The sequence below is a fragment of the Cnephaeus nilssonii genome (genome assembly GCF_951640355.1).
Source record: "Cnephaeus nilssonii genome assembly, chromosome: 12".
NCBI classification, from domain to species: Eukaryota; Metazoa; Chordata; class Mammalia; order Chiroptera; family Vespertilionidae; genus Cnephaeus; species Cnephaeus nilssonii.
This window is the reverse complement of record NC_137083.1, coordinates 77938752-77957642: the sequence shown is the minus strand read 5'-3', so window position 1 is coordinate 77957642 and position 18891 is coordinate 77938752. Positions and strand designations below refer to the sequence as shown.

The 18891-nt window shown below is 41.3% G+C and overlaps 1 protein-coding gene across 14 annotated transcripts in view; it reads left to right on the top strand.

Moving 5' to 3' along the window:
* Nucleotides 1–18891, top strand: part of KMT2C (lysine methyltransferase 2C) — a 259362-nt gene that overhangs the window by 186141 nt on the left and 54330 nt on the right. For all 14 annotated transcript variants that reach the window (XM_079786336.1, XM_079786335.1, XM_079786334.1 and 11 more), the window contains 6 exons: nt 168–298; nt 6832–7012; nt 9910–10014; nt 13225–13362; nt 13535–13567; nt 13665–13790. In XM_079786336.1, the coding sequence (XP_079642462.1) occupies nt 168–298; nt 6832–7012; nt 9910–10014; nt 13225–13362; nt 13535–13567; nt 13665–13790 (714 nt within the window). The remainder of the gene's footprint in view (nt 1–167; nt 299–6831; nt 7013–9909; nt 10015–13224; nt 13363–13534; nt 13568–13664; nt 13791–18891) is intronic.

The following is an 18891-nucleotide window of genomic DNA, read 5'->3' as shown; positions in this document are numbered from 1 at the left end:
CTGTACACCTTAAACTTATACAGTGTTGCATGTCAATTATACCTCAAAAGAAAAAGCTTGTTTGTTAAATGGAGCTGTGTATATTGGTAAGCTATACAATTACTTTGGGTGGATCTGTCTGGAAATTTTAAATACCACGCATTCTTAAATGTGACTCCTGTTTTCAGGTTGGAGTGAGCAGTTACCAGATACTCTTGTTGATGAATCTGTTTCTGTTACTGAAAACACTGAAAAAATAAAGAAGAGGTACCGGAAAAGGAAAAACAAGCTCGAGGAAACTTTCCCTGCCTATTTACAAGTAATATTTTGCTTCACATTATATTACGTAGTTTGTTATTGAAGGAAATGTAATGTACTAAGTTTTGAAATATAGGTTGTTTGGTTTTGTTAAATATTTTACTTGTCTGAGAAAAGCTCATTCTTGCAAAGCAGCCACACCTATGTGCTGCCCACGCCCAGGTCCTGTGGACATCTCCCTTTGCTAGTACAGGTTACAGCAGCGATTGTCGACCTTTTTCATCGCATGGCACACATAAACAAATTACCAAAATTCTGCCACACACCAAAAAATACATTTTTTCCCAACTGACAAAAAAAAAGTATAATTTAGATTCATTCACACTGGATGGCTATTATGTTGGCTGTTGTCATTTGACAGTCTAAGGGAAAAGAGGTCAGAGCCTCTGCCTAAATAATCAGGTGTGGCATGTTTTAAAACTTCTTGCAGCACATGTCTGAACATCGCTGAGTGACAGTAATAATGTTGCCTAAGTGAAGATGGGCATTCAGCAGCCAGTTACAGCTTTTTTTTTAAATCAATCTTTATTGTTCAGATTATTACAGTTGTTCCTCTTTTTCCCCCCATAGCTCCCCTCCACCCAGTTCCCACCCCACCCCATGCCCTTACTCCCCCCCCCCGCCACTGTCCTCCTCCATAGGTGTAAGATTTTTGTCCAATCTCTTCCCGCACCTCCCACACCCCCTCCCCCCCGAGAATTGTCAGTCCACTCCCTTTCTATGCCCCTGATTCTATTATATTCACCAGTTTATTCTGTTCATCAGATTTTTTATTCACTTGATTTTTAGATTCACTTGTTGATAGATGTGTATTTGTTTTCACTTTGTTGTTCATAATTTTTATCTTTGCCTTTTTCTTCCTCTTCTTAGATAATACCCTTTAGCATTTCATATAATACTGGTTTGGTGGTGATGAACCCTTTTAGTTTTTTCTTGTCTGTGAAGCTCTTTATCTGACCTTCAATTCTGAATGATAGCTTTGCTGGGTAGAGTAATCTTGGTTGTAGGTTCTTGCTATTCATCACTTTGTATATTTCTTGCCACTGCCTTCTGGCCTGCATAGTTTCTGTTGAGAAATCAGCTGACAGTCATATGGATACTCCCTTGTAGGTAACTAACTGTTTTTCTCTTGCTGCTTTTAAGATTCTCTCTTTGTCTTTTGCCCTTGGCATTTTAATTATGATGTGTCTTGGTATGGTCCTCTTTAGATTCCTCTTGTTTGGGGTTCTCTGTGCTTCCTGGACTTGTAAATCTATTCCTTTCACCAGGTGGGGGAAGTTTTCTGTCATTATTTCTTCTAATAGGTTTTCAATATCTTGCTCTCTCTCTTCTTCTGGCACCCTCATAATTCAGATGTTGGTATGCTTGAAGTTGTCCCAGAGGCTCCTTACACTATCTTCATACTTTTGGATTCTTTTTTCTTTTTGCTTTTCCAGCTGGGTGTTTTTTGCTTCTTTGTATTTCAAATCTTTGACTTGATTCTTGGGATCCTCTAGTCTGCTATTGGATCTCTGTATATTATTCTTTATTTCAGTCAGTGTATGCTTAATTTCTGATTGGTTCTTTTTCATATCCTTGAGGGTCTCACTAAATTTCTTGGAGGTTTCTAGAAGATTGTTGAGTAGCCTTATAACCGTGGTTTTGAACTGTATATCCAGTATTTTGCTTTCATCCATTTATTTCATTTGTGACTTGTTTCTTTGTCTCCGCATTTTGGCTGCTTCCCTGTGTTTGTTTCTATGTACTGAGTAGCTGCTAAGTCTCCTTGAGTTAATAGAGTGGCCTTGTGTGGTTGGTGTCCTACAGGGCCTAGTGGCTCAGCCTCCTCAGTCACCTGAGGTGACGCTCTTGGTGTACCCCTTTGTGGGCTGTTTTCACAGTCTTGTTGTAGTTAACCCTTGATTGCTGTTGGTATCACTGGGAGGAATTGACCTCCAGGCCAATTGGCTGTGATGATCAGCTGTGTCTACACTGGAAGGTCTGTTGCACAGGAGACACCCTTATGGAGCAGGACTTGCTTCAGTGGGGCTTTGGTGCTCACTGAGTCTGCCTCTTGAGTGTGTCTCTTATGGATGTGAAGAGTTTCAATCTGGTATGGTCTCACTGGGTACACTGGCTCTTGGATCTCCAAGGAGGTGCAAGTTCAGCCACTGTCTGGGGTCGCCCAGCAGGAGCTACAGAGACATCTGCAGATTCTTCCTCTTTGTATGGGGTTTGGAAGTGCCCAGACGAGGCCCAGCTATGAAGCAAGGCCATTGCTGCTGCCAGGTATTGGGCCTTCTTTTGGAATCTCTGGGGCTCTCTGACCCAGCTGTGGTTTGTTTTAGGTGAAAGGACAGGCCATTCATATGCAAAAGCCGATGCGCATTGCTTGGGTGGGGTTGTAAATTGGGTGGGGAGGGGTCTCTGGGAATCATCAGGGCAGAGCAAACAGCAATGGCTGCCCTGAACCGGAGAAGTCCTCTGTTCTCCATGTCCCGTGCCTCCATGCAGGAACAATGATCGCTGCGAGCACCTCTAAGAATAAGCCGCCCTTGTGTTCCTGTCCCGATGCCACACAGTCCAGTTTCACCCCATATGTGCCTGGGTCCCCCAGAGTCTCGCCCGGAACTGGAGTTCAGAGCAAGCAGGAGCTTGTATCTCCCTACCAGTTTAGAGAGCAGCACATCCAGGTGCCAGCACTTTCCGCACCTCCGCACCTCTCACGTCTCAATGCGCTTTCACCTCTCTAGTTGTGGAACTTCCACTCAGCCAGCTTTCTCGAGGTTCTGGGTGGTAGTTGTTCTGCCATTCAGTTGTCGTTTTGATGTGGTTGTGAGAGGCAGCAGGTATAGGTGATTACCTATGCCGCCATCTTGGTTTTCCCTAGTTACAGCTTTAATAACCATTGATTGCTTCTAGAGGCTTAGTGACCCAAAGATTTAAACAGAATTGTTATTGTGTTTTAAAATATACATCAGAAAAATATCCATCAATAGAAAGAAGTGATTTTTGATAGATGTAGACCAGGCGTCCTCAAACTACGGCCCGCGGGCCACATGCGGGTGTTTTTGCCGTTCAAAATAAGATATGTGCAGTGTGCATAGGAATTTGTTCATTTTTTTTTTAAACTATAGTCCGGCCCTCTAACGGTCTGAGGGACAGTGAACTGGCCCCCTGTTTAAAAAGTTTGAGGACCCCTGATGTAGACTATGGGAAAAATACTATTTTGTAAGTACGAAGTACCAGAGAGTTCAGGGCCATGTGCTGTGTGGGAAAGAACCCTGGATTGGAGGAGTAGGACTGAGATTGACCATCTGGCTCGGCCACAAGCTAATTTCCCATTCCTGAGCCTGTTCATTCTTCCTCGTGTATAAGAAGCACAAAAATAAAATAATCATTTAAGTGAAAAGTCTCCTGTATTTAATAAATAAGACTTTTAAGCATAATCACTTATGTACGTAGTAATATTTACGAGTGTCAGTTTTTGTTAAACAACTAACATCTTCAGGGCTGTGTCCATTTTATTTTATTTTTTTTAAATATATATTTTATTGATTTTTTACAGAGAGGAAGGGAGAGGGATAGAGAGCTAGAAACATCAATGAGAGAGAAACATTGATCAGCTGCCTCCTGCACACCCCCCACTGGGGATGTGCCCGCAACCAAGGTACATGCCCTTGACCGGAATCGAACCTGGGACCCTTCAGTCCGCAGGCCGACGCTCTATCCACCGAGCCAAACCGGTTTCGGCAGGGCTGTGTCCATTTTAAATAGCTGAGCCTTTGGGAGTCCGGGATTTTAACACTACTGCTACTGGTTCTGTGTGATCTTGTTCTGTTTAACATCTGTGTGCCCAGTAGTCTCATCTGTAAAATTGTGGTCATACAACACAGAAATGAGAGATGAAATAAAAATTAAGCATGTAAAGTCCTGTTCCTGCTGCTGCTCCTCCTCCTCCTCCTCTTCCTCCTCTTCTTGCTCCTACCCCTGCTCCACCTCCACCTCTCCTCTTCCTGCTGCTCCTCCTCTGTGCAGTGTAATCTATATTTAGGAAGCTTCCTTGAGCAGTTTATGAAAGTATGGAAACTGACTATTTCATACATTAGCAAAGGGATTTGATTCCTGCTGTGATCTTTATCTACTGAGCTGGGTTGTTTCCTCTGGTGACCAGTGTACTTACTCTGGTACACATAGTATATAGCTAATTGTTTTGTGGGTTTTTTTGTATGTGAAGGAGTGAAGGAAGCCTTTGTAATGGTGCTGTTTCTTGAACATCTTGTGATAGCAGTTGTATTTTCCCCTCATCCAAGGTGGGTGGGCAGAATACATAGGTACAAAAACCCACTAGGAATTCAGTAACAATTTTTCCCCCAATTTTAAATATTTTTTTATTGATTTCAGGGACAAAGGGAGAGGGAGAGAGAGAAACATCAGAGGAGAGAGAATCATTGATTGGCTGCCTCCTGGACACCCCACATTGGGGATTGAGCCTACAACCTGGGCATGTGCCCTGAAAATTGTTTTTATCAGTAGGAAAAATGCTGAGTGGCAGAAAGCACCTTAGAGTTTTAGAGTTAATTTATTTAATGACTTTAGTATAAATTTGAGAAATCTGAGACCATAATTTAGGTCACCAATGGTCACCTAAAATAAAAACATGTGCGCTTTATTTTGTTAAATACCAAGCTTGTCTGTTATTTCTGCCTTCTTGTCCAAAAGGGTAACGGAATTATCTGTTGTCATGTTAGAATTTTATAACTAAGTCAGTCATTTTCATATGCGCTTTATTTTATCTAGGAAGCTTTCTTTGGAAAAGATCTTCTAGATACAAGTAGACAGGTCGAACCGTGACCTTCTGGTTCATTGGTTGACACTCAACAACTGAGCCACGCCGGCTGGGCCAATTTAATTTTATTATTTACAACAGTGTCACAATAAAATATACATAATTGTATGATCTATCCAATAGAAATATTTATGCAGACTACTAAGTAGCTGTGGTGCCATGTGATCTGGAGAAGATCCATGTCATCTTGAGTCACTTAAAGAAAAAATTTTGCTAATTATGGTCTCAGATTTCTCAAATTTATACTAAAGTCATTAAATAAATTAACTCTAAAACTCTAAGGTGCTTTCTGCCACTCAGCATTTTCCCTACTGATAAAAACAATTTTGGTATGAGAAACAAAGCCAGTGACCTAGCTTTATGGATTTTCAATTTTTTTCATAGTGAAACAACTCGTTCATTTAAAAAATGTGCAGAAATTTGAATCAAATATACTATTACCTCTACCAGACTTCACCTACCCCCACCCTCCCACCCCCAATCCCTTTTCCGTCCACTTAGCATTGTTAATACTCTGGTGTTTGTCCGGTCATAACTTCTTTTATAGTTTCATTTTTACACAGTCCTAATAGTCTTGGTTTGTATTTTATGGTTAGCTGGACATATCACTCAACTTGCTTTCTTTTAATACTGTATTTTAGAGCTTTTCTTTGACAGCATGGTTCTATATCCTTTTTAACAATTGTTGTATTGTGTGAGTGTCTATAATGTATTTAGTCATGTGCCTTTTGACAGACATCAGGCAGTTTTCACTTTTTTGGTATTAAAAAAAAATGCTGCAGTGAACCTTTTTGTGTGTATGCATCTTTAGCAAGAATGTGTTAAATGTTGACAAGTACTGCACAAGTGTTCTGTACAGAGAGGGTCCCTTTTCCAGGCAGACCACCTTGTGAGATAATAGGCCACAGCAGACTTGCTGGGTTAAAGTAAGTAAAATTGGGGGTGGGGGGGTCCTAAGTGTTTCCTTTTGTCCTTTTGATTGGTCCTTCAGAAGTTTTGTAGCTATACTGTGTTGTAAAGAACCCAGTATGAAACCTTGGTCTTTAGAGTAGAGAACGTATATCGAAATGGAGAAGTGTCAGAGGAGTAAAGAAAAAGCCAAAAGCCTTTTAAGAGAAATAAATTTTGTGCACATAGTAAGATTAGAATGGCTACAAAAACCCCTTTCAGATTTATAATGTATTCAGTCTTTAATGTGTTCATGAATCAGCATGAGGTTATTAATCTGAAGTTTGCACGTTTTAACAGTGTAGATCAGACCCTGTGCTATCCTCTGCAAGTAAACTCTAAATAATAATAATATTCATGAAGCTTGAGTTTCTCTTATACAAAGTAGGTGCCAATAGTATTTTAAATTTATCAATCTTTAAATTTAATTGTAGCCTAAATCTGGAGTTATTGTATGATTAAACTGCTGTCGCTAGAACACGTTGGACAGAATCGTGTGCTGTTGTTTGCATAATTTCATTTGTCTCTAATAAGCTGCAGATAATTGTACTTTTAAAATAAGGGAAATCTATGTAAAAGAATTAACAGGGTATTTCTGTATCATTTATATATTTCTGTATTCAATTTTTATGTTGTTAAATACCAAGCTTGTCTGTTATTTCTGCCTTCTTGTGCAAAAGGGTAATGGAATTATCTGTTGTCATGTTAGAATTTTATAACTAAGTCAGTCATTTTCATATGCGCTTTACTTTATCTAGGAAGCTTTCTTTGGAAAAGATCTTCTAGATACAAGTAGACAAAACAAGCTAAATTTAGATAATCTACCAGAAGACACAGCTCAGCTTTCTTATAAAGCAAACGTGAACACACATTTCTTGGATCCTTCCTTAGACCCACTACTTAGTTCATCCTCAACTCCAGCAAAACCTGGAACTCATGGTACGTGGAAATTTTATCATGTGACATTATCTTCTTTTTAATTAAACCTCTGAAATGCTTTGGTTTGGCCTTATATACAGTTTTTAAATCATCTTTATTGAGGTGTGACGTATTTAGTAAGTGTAACTGTTTTTTAAGTGAGCAGATGTATAATATCTGGCAAATGAATTTATCTGTGTAATTACCACCAAAATCAAGAAGTTGCAAAGGAAAATGTTAGGGTTACACTTTGCTGTAGGTAAATGTAAGGGGTGTAATTTGGCCATGAGTTATAAATATAATAATCTATTTAAGTAAGATAGATTTTTGTTACTTACACAGCCCAAAGAAATTCAGGAGAAGACAAGAATGCTGTGTTAGTGACCTGGCTTCCAGACTCTGTTAATCAGTGAAATCCATATCCTTAGATCAGTGTCTCACTGCTGACAGCTTGGGCCAAATAAATCTTTGTTGGAGAAGGGAGGTGGTTCTGTGAAGTGGGGATTACTTGCCAGCATCTCTGTTCCCATGATGTCATGATGCTCAGAGGTACCCCCCCCCACCCCCCAGATTTACTAACAATTATAAATTAATGTTCTTCTGACAAGCCATTGATTACATTTGTTGCTCAGTTAGTTTTATAAACTCAATTTGGAAAATACTCTTAAGGCAGTTTTCCACTGAAAGACCACTTGATACATTAAGTCATTACAGCTTTATTAACTTGGCATTATCCTGGATCAAAATGCAGGCTTTTGTTTTTTGGTTGTAACTTTTCTTGACTGAATTATAGAAGCATCTCAGCCCCTCTGCATGCATGCACACGTCCCGTCTCTCCCACTGGTGTACTGAAGGCCATGCTTTTGTTCGTTGATTTTAGCAGATTATTTTACCTTGACTTTCATTCTGTTGTTTTAAGTACTGACCTGCTCTTGTCCATGTGAATGTGTTAAAATAATGTGTACTGAAAGGTCCTTACAAGGATACCCTACCTATGGAAGTTATGTCTTATCGTAAAAATCATGACTAGGGATTAAAAGACTTAAACAGAAGTTATTTGCACTTGATTTTTTATTTGCACTTGAATTTTTGTGGAGAAGAGAACTGAAATTGGACAGAAGCTGTATTGTGACAGTAAAGAAGTTACCACTTGTTCTTTTTCCTCTTTATTTGAAGTTGTTTTTTCCACAAAACTGCTGAAGAGAAATGGTTTAATGATAAAACCAAACATGAGGACTAGAGTAAGATAAATGTTTCAAAACTTAGATGAAATGTAATATTCTTTGCAGTTGAATCACTCTTTGTCTTTATAATGGGAAACTTTCAAATAATGGCTTTCTTTTTTTTTTGCATTTAATTTAATGTAGTCCATGACATCAATTTTAATAATTTGCTGATAAGATATAAAATCTGTTTAGTTAGGGGCAGACTTTTATTTTATTTTTATTTATTTATTTATTTATTTATTTTTATTTTTTTTTTAGGGGCAGACTTTTAAAACATGGACTTTTAAAAAGTGTTCGTTATCATTTGTGTATAGAATTCCATTGGTCTAAAACAAACACAGTCACTCACACTAAATGACTCCTGAAGGAATTATCCAAAAATTTTTTTTTCAAGTGTACTGTTGTCTAGACTCGAATATATTATTGAAATAATTTTATTTCTCTTATAAATTTATGAATATTTGGGCAAACAAAATTTATATTTTCTTTCACTTTGAAAAATTCTCACATATATATGAATTCTATTTGGGAAGTATGTGTTTAATGGGACAAAACTATTTGTCCCATTTCGTTTAAAAAATCATGTTCCCTAACTTAAATGACGAATATAATTACTAAAGATAGCCTAAGTATTTTTCTACTTGTTAGGTGAGAAACCTTTGGAGTCCCCCTGACTTTTTGTTAACTCCCATTCTACCTCTAATACACCCACACAGTCATCTCTGTCTTCAGAGTTGGCCCCCACTTCGTATCTCCTGGCCCCCAGCCTTCCAGCAACTTCCCGTTACACATCATATTTGAGAGTAAAGCTCAGTCTTCACCGTGACCTGTAAAACCACGCACACTTAGCTGTCTTTCTTACAGCAACCACACTGGCTCCCTCTGTTGGCAAACCTTACCTGCTCTGGTCTTAATGTCTCCTTTTTTTCATTTACACATATTTGGACATGTGTGGCCATGTCCTTTAAAAGGTCTTTACTGACCCGTTAATTTAATACAGCACCCCCACATCTGTGACTTAGTCCTGTCTCCTTATTTTTAAAGTCTGTATGGCACTTATACTGATGTAATTTATTGTCTAACTCCCTCAGAGAAAGTAAGCTCTGTAATGTACATGGTTTTAGACAATTCTGTATTCTCAGTGGCTGGAACATGTCTATTAACACAGTCCACAACCCCAGTTCTGTGGGTACTCAGTGAATAAAGAAGGGAATGAATTATCAATGTTAGGTGGGGGCGGGGGGTAGACTGGATCCAGATGGTTTCTGGCTTACACAGGGAATTTCTAAATAATGGGTTTGCCTTTCATATTTTATTTATCTTCTGTGTTTTATTTTCCAGATGTCATTTTTAGACATGTCACTTTCTTAGTAATTTTTTTTTGCTTTGTTTCTTACAGTATTTTATTTTACTTTTATTGCCTATAGATCTTTGTTTCATTGTGAATTTTAAATTAGCCACAAAATAAAAATGGTCCTAATCTTTAATATTTTGTTATTCAAAACATTGGAGTACCTTTTCTATGAAAAATATCTTTTATTTTAGAAGTAGCAATCTTAATGTTTTATGATTCTCGCACTTAGCATCTGCTGTACTTGGGATGTGTAGTAAATGGTTGGATGAAGCAGGGTGTTTTATAATTTAATGTCTGGGAAAATGTCAAGACATTAAAAATACACTTCCTATATTTAGGTACTGCTGACGACACCTTAGCTGATATATCCGAAGTCCTAAACACAGAGGATGACATTCTTGGAATAATTTCAGATGACCTTGCAAAATCAGTTGATCATTCAGGTATATTGACTGCTGTTGGCCCAGTGTCTGTTTTAGGGCATGAGAGAGAGGTTGCATGTGTGTGGAACAAGTTTAGTCTTTTCTCTAAAAGTTAAAAAAACTTTTTTTTTTTTGAGTCATTATCAAAGACCTCAATCCTATAATGTGATCTAGCTTGGCTTTCCTGCTTTAGGAGGGGAAACAGTTAGTTAATTTCTTCTGTCTTTCTAATGGCATCACATGGAAGGCTTAGGCTTTCAAGGCTCCTGTGTCTTGCTCTTTTGTTTGTGTTGTCCCTTGCCTCCGCTCCTATGATAATCATCCATTTTATTTGGTTTGGGTCTTGTAGGTCTTGATTTATGCACTTTCCAGGTTGACAACTCACCTTTTCCATTTGGTAAGAACCTGAGCAGTGGATGACGGCTGACTAGAGTAGTCTTTTTTATAGTGATTTCCGCTGCCATGGCCTGTAGGTGCATGCGTATTTGTGATAGTGCTAATTTGTCACTAATCCATCTTTGCTTTCCCCTTTATGTGTGCAGCTAAAGCATGGTACAGCTGTACTGTGCTTTGGGTGACTTTCTCAGTCATTTTTTTTTTAATGAATGGTTTTATTTTTGTTACTATGTGAAAGATGAAACAGAGGGCTGGAGACCATGGGATACCAGGATACAGGCTTTATTGGAGATCACCCTGCCGGCCGCCTTCCAGAGGGGGAAAGGGAAGAGAGAGAGAAAGAGAGCTTGCCGGGGTGAGAGTGCCTTTTAAGGGGAGGAAAACAGGGCACGGGGCTTAGGGCACTCAGGACACGCTGATTGGTGGTTTCATGTAAGGCACATGATTAGGCACCTAGGGACTTAGGAATCGGGGGCTTAGGGTATATGGCAGGTGCTGATTGGTGGTTCAATGTGCAGTCCATATAAGGTGTTCAGGAATGTCCGGCTGCAGGTGGAGTTTACGTCATACTCCATCCATCAGTTGGGGGAAGGGAGGATCTATCATTCCAGGCTTTTGCTAATATTAAAAAAAAATTGAGAGTCCGGGCAGGGTCAGGGGGTGAAGGTCCGTCTTCCGTAACTGCTTCCAGCTGAGAGGGGGTGTTGTTAGGGGCATCTACCCAGGGTCTCAAGGATTCTGGTGTTAGGTTCTGAATTCAGTGCCAGATAGATCTCTCCCACCTTCTGGTTGGTGAACGCCTGCATTCTGTTCTGCAAGAGACTAGTGAAACAACGCATGAGACAGGGGGTAAAGAAATAGACACCATTTGGCCTAATGATGGGTGGCTGGACTAGGAGTGCAGCAGCATGATTTCCCCAAGAGGCTGGTTGGTGAAGTCTTGAAAGCGATCCTGTTGAGTCACTTGGGAGGTAAAAGCTGGTCCTGAGGCTGCCACAGCGTCACTTGTCTGGTTTTGCTGCTTTTCTGGGCCTGGAGCTGAAATACAACTGAGACCTAGATGTTATTTTTAGGGGGAAAAGAGTAGGGGTCTCAGTTTCCTCACTAGTGATATGAAAGGGGAGACTAGGTTACCCTGGGGGTGAGGTTCTTGCTTTGTAGGTCCTGAGACAGGGTTTCAAAATAGGTAGAGCAGTGGTTAAGCTCCATGTGGCAGTTCCAACCCCTGCTATGATGCCGTGGGTTAGGAGGAGAGGGATTATCTGGACTGCCCTTTTGTGTCAGATATGATGGGTTACGGGGACAGGTAAAGACTGATTATTGGGGGCTGCATCTACATTGGGTGAGAGATAGATGGGAGTACAGGCTCCTGTCCAGCTGATGGGGAGACAGATGTATGTGTTTTCCCCACAGAGGAAGAAAAAGTTTCTGATCATGGAGACAAGCTGATAGGTGTAGGGAGAAGAGGTGGACTAAAGGGTATGAGATTCCTTTTAGAGGGTGGTCACCATGGCGCTACCAATGAGGGGTGACAGATGAGTGATTGAGATTGTGTTGCAGTGAAAGTGGGAGGGAAAGGGAAGGAAAGGAGTAGTGGAAGCCAGGGACCTGGATGGTTGGATAAGAGGTTAGACACTGAATATTCTGGTTTAGCTTAAGAAGTATCCAGCAACCTTGTCCTGCCAGGCTTGGAGACTGAAGCCTCACTTTCTTGCTTAGAGTAACTTTATTTCTTTCTACTTTTCTCTGATCCATCTCATCACATGCACAACCTTCACAAAACCTTCACAATTTCAAATTAGCCTTCAAACCTTCCTTCTATGTCCTTCAAAAATGCATAACCATGCCTCAGACCTTCTATTGAGTATTTCCCTAATCATGTGCCTTACATGAAACCACCAATCAGCGTGTCCTGAGTGCCCTAAGCCCTGTCCCCTCTTTACCTCCCCTTAAAAGGCACTCTCACCCCGGCAAGCTCTCTCTCTCTCTCTCTTCCCTTTCCCCCTCTGGAAGGCGGCCGGCAGGGTGATCTCCAATAAAGCCTGTATCCTGTTATCCCATGGTCTCCAGCCCTCTGTTTCATCTTTCACTATGTAATTTATCATTTTACCCAAATGTTATAGAATTTCTAATATAAAATAAAATAAGAGCAGACTAAATTTTACTTTATGAAATAGTAATATTGAGAAAGCATGGTAAAGCAATTAGATGATAGACTACTTTTAAATGTGGATATTGCTTTAAAAATCAGTTTTTATGAGAATAGAACACGTTATGTAATAAACACAATCTATATTTTGTATTTTGACCCCAGAATATTTCAAAATTATGATCTATAGCTGAAATTCACAAGGGTAGTGTTTACTAAACACTGAATAAGAATTTTAGAGCTTCTCATTAATTTTATGTGAAACGTATTCCTCCTGTTTCACATGCTGTATATGATAGTTAAACTATGCATTAGGAACTACCATTTCCAAGTTAAAGCTATTATTTGTGTAGTGGATATTGTATATAGAATATTCTCTTAGACTCCTATCTTATTTTCTGTAGAAATTAGCACTTTACAACCAGAAGTGTTCCTTTATTAATCAGGAAATATATGTATTTTGATTAAACTAACAAAGTGGCACCAGTTTACAAATACATTGTGCCTAATTTTTATTAATTTTGACTATCCAGATTGATATAAGAATCTTGATTAATTCAGAATTTCAGGCTTTTCATTGCTCAATTTTAATCATAGTGTTGTGTATTCATGCAGGTCAATAGTGAAATGCATTTTGTGTATATATTCAGAATTCACTTTTTAATTTCTTTCCCTTGTTCCTCCAGCCGGAATAGATATTGGCCCTGTCGCCGATGACCCTTCCTCTGTGTCTCAGCCAAGTGTCAATCAGAGTTCACGACCTTTAAGTGAGGAGCAGCTGGATGGAATCCTTAGTCCTGAACTAGACAAAATGGTCACAGATGGTAAAATATTTGCCCTACAGCTAGGCTTTCTAAAAGACATGAGTAAATATGATTTTCAAAGATTTCTGCATGCTTATTTATAATTTTAACTTCTATTTTGAAGATTTCTATGAAATGCTATTTTGTATCAGTATATTAAAATGGTAATTATTAATATTTTTATTTATCTTAGGAGCAATTCTTGGAAAGTTATATAAAATTCCAGGTAATTGTGTTCATATTTTTTAGTTTCCAAAAGTGGCATTCCCTATATGGCTTTCATAGACTTTTAATCATATTATCATTATAATTGTATTTTCTAGAGCTTGGAGGAAAGGATGTTGAAGACTTGTTTACTGCTGTGCTCAGTCCTGTGACTCCTCAGCCAACTCCATTACCACAGCCTCCCCCTCCCCCTGCACCACAGCTGATACCCCTACATAATCAGGGTATGTCACCCCAAAAAGCGTGGTTCTCTGTGTGTGAGTGCGTGGGTTCACTAAAGCAGACCCTGTCTCTTAGTAACAACATATACAGACTGATAAGAGGAAGCCCTCTTGTGACAATGGAAAAGACTAATCTCTGAATTTATCTCAGTCACGCATCTACTTCATTGAAACTCTCTGGAAATTCACGATCTGCTTTATGACCAAAGTTCCTTTGCTCACTCTATTGGCAGTGGGGACAGTGTTGCAGTGTCTCTCTCTTCCCTCCCCACGTCTCAGCCCACCTTCACTCAGACCTTGCATCCGTGTTGGGAGAACTACTTCCCCTCACCTGGCTGCCTCGTATTCATTGATCTAAGTTTCACTGTCATCTCTACACCTGCCACCATGCTTTCCATTTTTGGTAGTGCTGCCGGCACACGGACCCATGGGTATTACAGTTTTCTCTCTCGATTGTGAGCTCCCTGAGGTCATAACTGTCGTCATCACTGTGTACCCTGCCACAGAGTGTGTGCTCAGTACATGCGTTCAGAGGAAACCAGTGACCTTTCTGCCCATGTCAGCCGTGAAATTCTTAATTCTGTGAAAATTGGCCTATTTTGTGTGATCAGTTTTTTTATACTGTCTTGTAACTGGCTGCCAGATACAGTAAGTTTAAGGCTTTCATTTCTCCCTCTCTGGGGAGCTGAAATCGGACAGCCTAGAAGGAGAGGTTGTGGGAGCGGATGGGAGAGAGAGTTGCAGATACGGAATCCCCTTCAGAAAGGAGTTGGGATCTCAGGTCATTTTTCTACATCCCGTTTATTACATCCCGTTTATTACCACTGCTTCGTCATTACATGCTGAGTTGAATAATATAATGATACTTAATAAAAAATATTACACTGTTTTATATTTGCCGAAATGTACAAATGATTGAATGTTATCTTTACTGTCAATTTTGTGTATGCATTAAAAATTCTATAATGCACGTAATTAAAATATCTCAGGTTTCTGCCAGTTTAGCTTCTATATAACTGTACCTTGATTTTTGCTGGGCTAAACTTGTGCACGTATGGATAAAACACTCATTGAAAGTGCTTCTTACCTTAATTGTCCCCTGTGCGTTCCTAAAGTTTACAGTAACAGCTCTTCAGTATTTCTCTTCTCAACTTATGAAAAAGATCTAGCTCCGTGTATTCTGAAACTGAAAGTATGTTCTTTAGAAATCAGATCAGTTAAAGATGTGTTTCTTATAAAAGGTTTTTAAATCATTTAAATCACTTCACTCTGCAGCCTCATTTAGAAAGTTTTGAGGAGGTGACTTTTTTTGCAGGGGTGTTTGTGTGGAATACAACGATGAGTAAGGCTGTCCACCCGTAGGACTTTATAACCCTAATGTCTAGACTTGAGGCAACAACTAACAGCACAGGGAGGAGAGGTTAGTGGGTGGTGTTTAAGGAGGCAAGGCTGGAAAAAGCACCTTGGAGGTAGATGGCATGTAGGCAGCTGTGAGAAATGGTAAGGACAGGTGGTGGCCTTCTTCCCCAGGTCTCTGAGCCACTGAAGACTGCACAGCTGTGAAATGACCTCACAAGTTTGGCAGCGTAGCTCTCGTGAATATGGGAACTGATTTTGAGGCAAAGAAGAGTTGTGCTGATGAGTTTATTAGGGTTGGGACTGAGTGAAAACTTGTGTTCCATGTAGATCAGTCTGCAATGCTAATTGAAAGGCAGAATTGAAGTTGTGGGAGGAAAAGATAATTCTTTAACAGGACTTAGTACAGCATTGACAGTAGAGTACAGAATCTTGAACTTTAAAAAAATTTAAATGTAGTGAGTTACATGCTTAACTCAACCAAATTTTATTAGTTATGCAGTTATATGTTTCTCCTTTTTAAGGGTTAGGTGAATGTGAAAAAACAAACAAACCAGATTGAGACATCAAATGATGATCATTAGAGACTAGTTGTAAAATGGTGAGAGTGCTGGAAAGATATTTCATGGGATGGCGAAGAAAGGGCATTTCAAGATTTGAGAGATAGTAGGTTGAAATCACTTTAGGTGAAAGTTAAGCAGTTCATTAATTCTTATCATTCACATCTTGAAAAAAGATTACTTTTATACACTAATGTGATCAGTTGGGTGGTATGGTAGGCTTGAGGGTGGTGGGGGAGACCACTTCTTAATTAGAATAAAAATGTTTTGCGTTGACTTATGTGCCCTTGAACAAGTGATGTAACTTCTGGGGAAGGGGGTCTTCTTGCTTAAATGAGCTGTGTAATAGCTCTTTCCATGAGGTTGTTGTGAGGACCCAGTAGTGGCTGCACAAGAAGCTTGAAGGACAGTGCTAGTTATGGAGCAGAGTGCTTCATGAGTAACTAGAGGCCCAGTGCATGAATTCGTGCATGGGTGTGGTCTGGCCAAACCAGCCCCAGTTGGGGCGGATTGGGGCTGGGCCTGTTGGGAGGAGGAGATGTCAGGAGGTTGGCTGGCCTGCCTGCCCTGACCTGGGCTTGATCAGGGCCAGGCCAGCTGGGGGAAGGGGCTGAGGGTGATTGGCTGGCAGGGCCTGCCCCCAGTTGGGGTGGAGGGGCTGATTGGGGTGGGGGACAGCTGTGGGGAAGGGCTGTGGGCAGTGGGCTGGCCAGCCCCACCCCCGGTTGGTGTGTGTGTGGGGGGGCAATCAGGGTTGGAGCTGGCTGGGGAGAGGGGCCGAAGGCCAATCGGGGTGGTGGGGGCTGATGGGGGGTCAGGCTGGCCAGGGGCTATGGGCTGGCTGGCCCCGCCCCCAAGTGGGATTGGGGGGATGGGCTATGGGTGGTTGGCCGGCTGGCCCGGCCCCTTATCAAAGTCGGGGGGGGGCTGATTGGGGGTAGAGCTGACTGTGGGAAGGGGCTGTGAGCCGATCGGGGTGGTGGGGGCCCATGGGGGTGAGGGGCTGCAGGAGGTTGGCCAGCTGGCCCCGCCCCCTGTTGAGGTAGGCGAGGGAAATTGGGTGGGGCCAGCCGTGAGTGGGGGCTGTGGGCCAATTGGGGGGAGGGCCACGGGGTGGTTGGCAGCCCCCCCACCCCAATCGGGGTGGGAGAGGCCCATCAGGGGCTGGGACGGCTGGGGGGAGAGGCCGCGGGAGGCTAGCCGGCTGGCCCCAACCCCTGATCTGGCCGGTTCACTGGCCGCAGTGGGTGTCATAGCGACTGGTCATTGCAGTCGTTATGGCGTTCTGGTCTCTAGCTTTTTATATATATAGACTAGCGTTCCCATTGCAGGAAAAATCCTGCAATAGTGTTTCCTGCTGCACTGCTTTTCCCTTCTCCCCCGGCCCCGCCTCCGCTCCTCCCTTCTCCTCCCCCCCGGCTTGCTTGCTTCTCCGCAGCTTTGCTCCCTTCTGCAGCTCTTGGCTTCTTTTTATGCTGTCTTGTTATGCAAATTAGCCGCCATCTTTGTTGGGGTAATTTGCATACTCGTCCTGATTGGCTGGTGGGTGTGGCTTGGCTGGTGGGCGTGGCTTGGGTGTAGCGAAGGTGTGGTCAATTTGCATATTTGTCTATTATTAGGTAGGATAGCTGCTGTTATCTCGAAATGTTTCATGTGCTCGTTGTGGTTCCCGTTTTCCATGCTGACAGATAGCTAGGGGATGGATTACATTCTCATTTTTAATAACGACACCTTTTTTTATCCTAATTACATAATGGAGCTTACTTTTTGCTGAAGTTGAAAATAGAGTTAGCCCTAGCCAGTTTAGCTCAGTGGATGAGGGTCCCAGGTTCAATTCCTGTCAAGGCCACATACCTCCGTTGCAGGCTCCTCCTCGGGCCCAGGCCCAGGCCCTGGTCGGGGCACATGCAGGAGGCAACCAGTCGATGTGTCTCTCTCATGTCGATGTTTCTCTTCATCTGTCCCTCTCTCTTCCACTCTTCCTAAAAATCAATGGAAAAATACCCTCGGGTGAGGATTAAAAAAAAAAAAGAAAGTTAGCATTCTGCTTTGAATTAAATCTCACTCTTTAATCTTGGCGTGAACTTAAGTCTCTCCAGACCCTTGTCATTGTGGGGGCCTGATCCAGTGGACTCTGCTGTGCAGTGTAGTAGGATAAGCCCTAACCTAGAAGTCCTTGAGACCAAATCCTAAAACCTGCCAGCGATCAGCCTCAGAATCCTCAGGTAGGAATAGGAGCTCTGTGTGCTTTAGATGTAGTTTAGGTGAAAGCACATCACACAAGACACTGCGCTGGGCTATTTTTTCTTTTAACCTGATGGCCAAGTCATCAGGTTGGGGTCTCTGTCATTACACCAAGTGTGCCAAGTGTTGATATGGGGACTATATTCTAGTTGTAGAATTGACTGTGATGTGAGTGAGGATCTCCCAGTGTGTTCTGAGTGCTGTGACAACAGAGGTCATGTACTTGTTACTTTAGAGTGTGACTCTGAATTGGGAGTTTTTGGGGTTTTTGGTTTTTTTTTGCTAGAAAACTGCTTAGATAAGGACAGTAGAAGATCACAAGTAAGGTTGGAGTAACATGCTGAGGAGAGTTCTAGGGGAAACATAAGGTTTGCCTACTGTCGATCAGCCCCTGATCGGCCTCTCCCATCCCGATTGAGGGCGGGGGGTGGCCGGCCAACCTTCCCGCCCCCCCCCCCCCCCCCGTGGCCCTTCCCCCAGGACAGCCCCTTTAGATGATAAGGTATTGGAAGTGTGGGAATAAGACGGAATAAGAACTAAAATGCATTTGAGAGCTGAAACCACAAGTAATGAAAATTAGGCCAAAACCAGAATGAATATATTTTTAGCAGTAATGATCTAATCGATGGTGGAAGATGAAATAAATACTGCTTGTTGTTCGAAACTGTTTCAGAGAAAGTGCCAATTTAAGAAACATAGATGGTTTTTTGTATTAATGGGAATAAGTAAATTAGAAGAATGTCTATTTGTAAATTTTGAATAAAGAAGAGAAAGAGTATCTGATAAAAATTCGTAGATTTATTCTTTTTGTAGCGCTGATATGTACTGAGCAGTCACTGCGCATCATTGCTGAGAATGGCCATACATTTTGTCAATCACAGAATACCTCCATTTACAGAAACAGCGATTGATTCTGCTTCTAACAAGTAGCAGAATTAAGATTC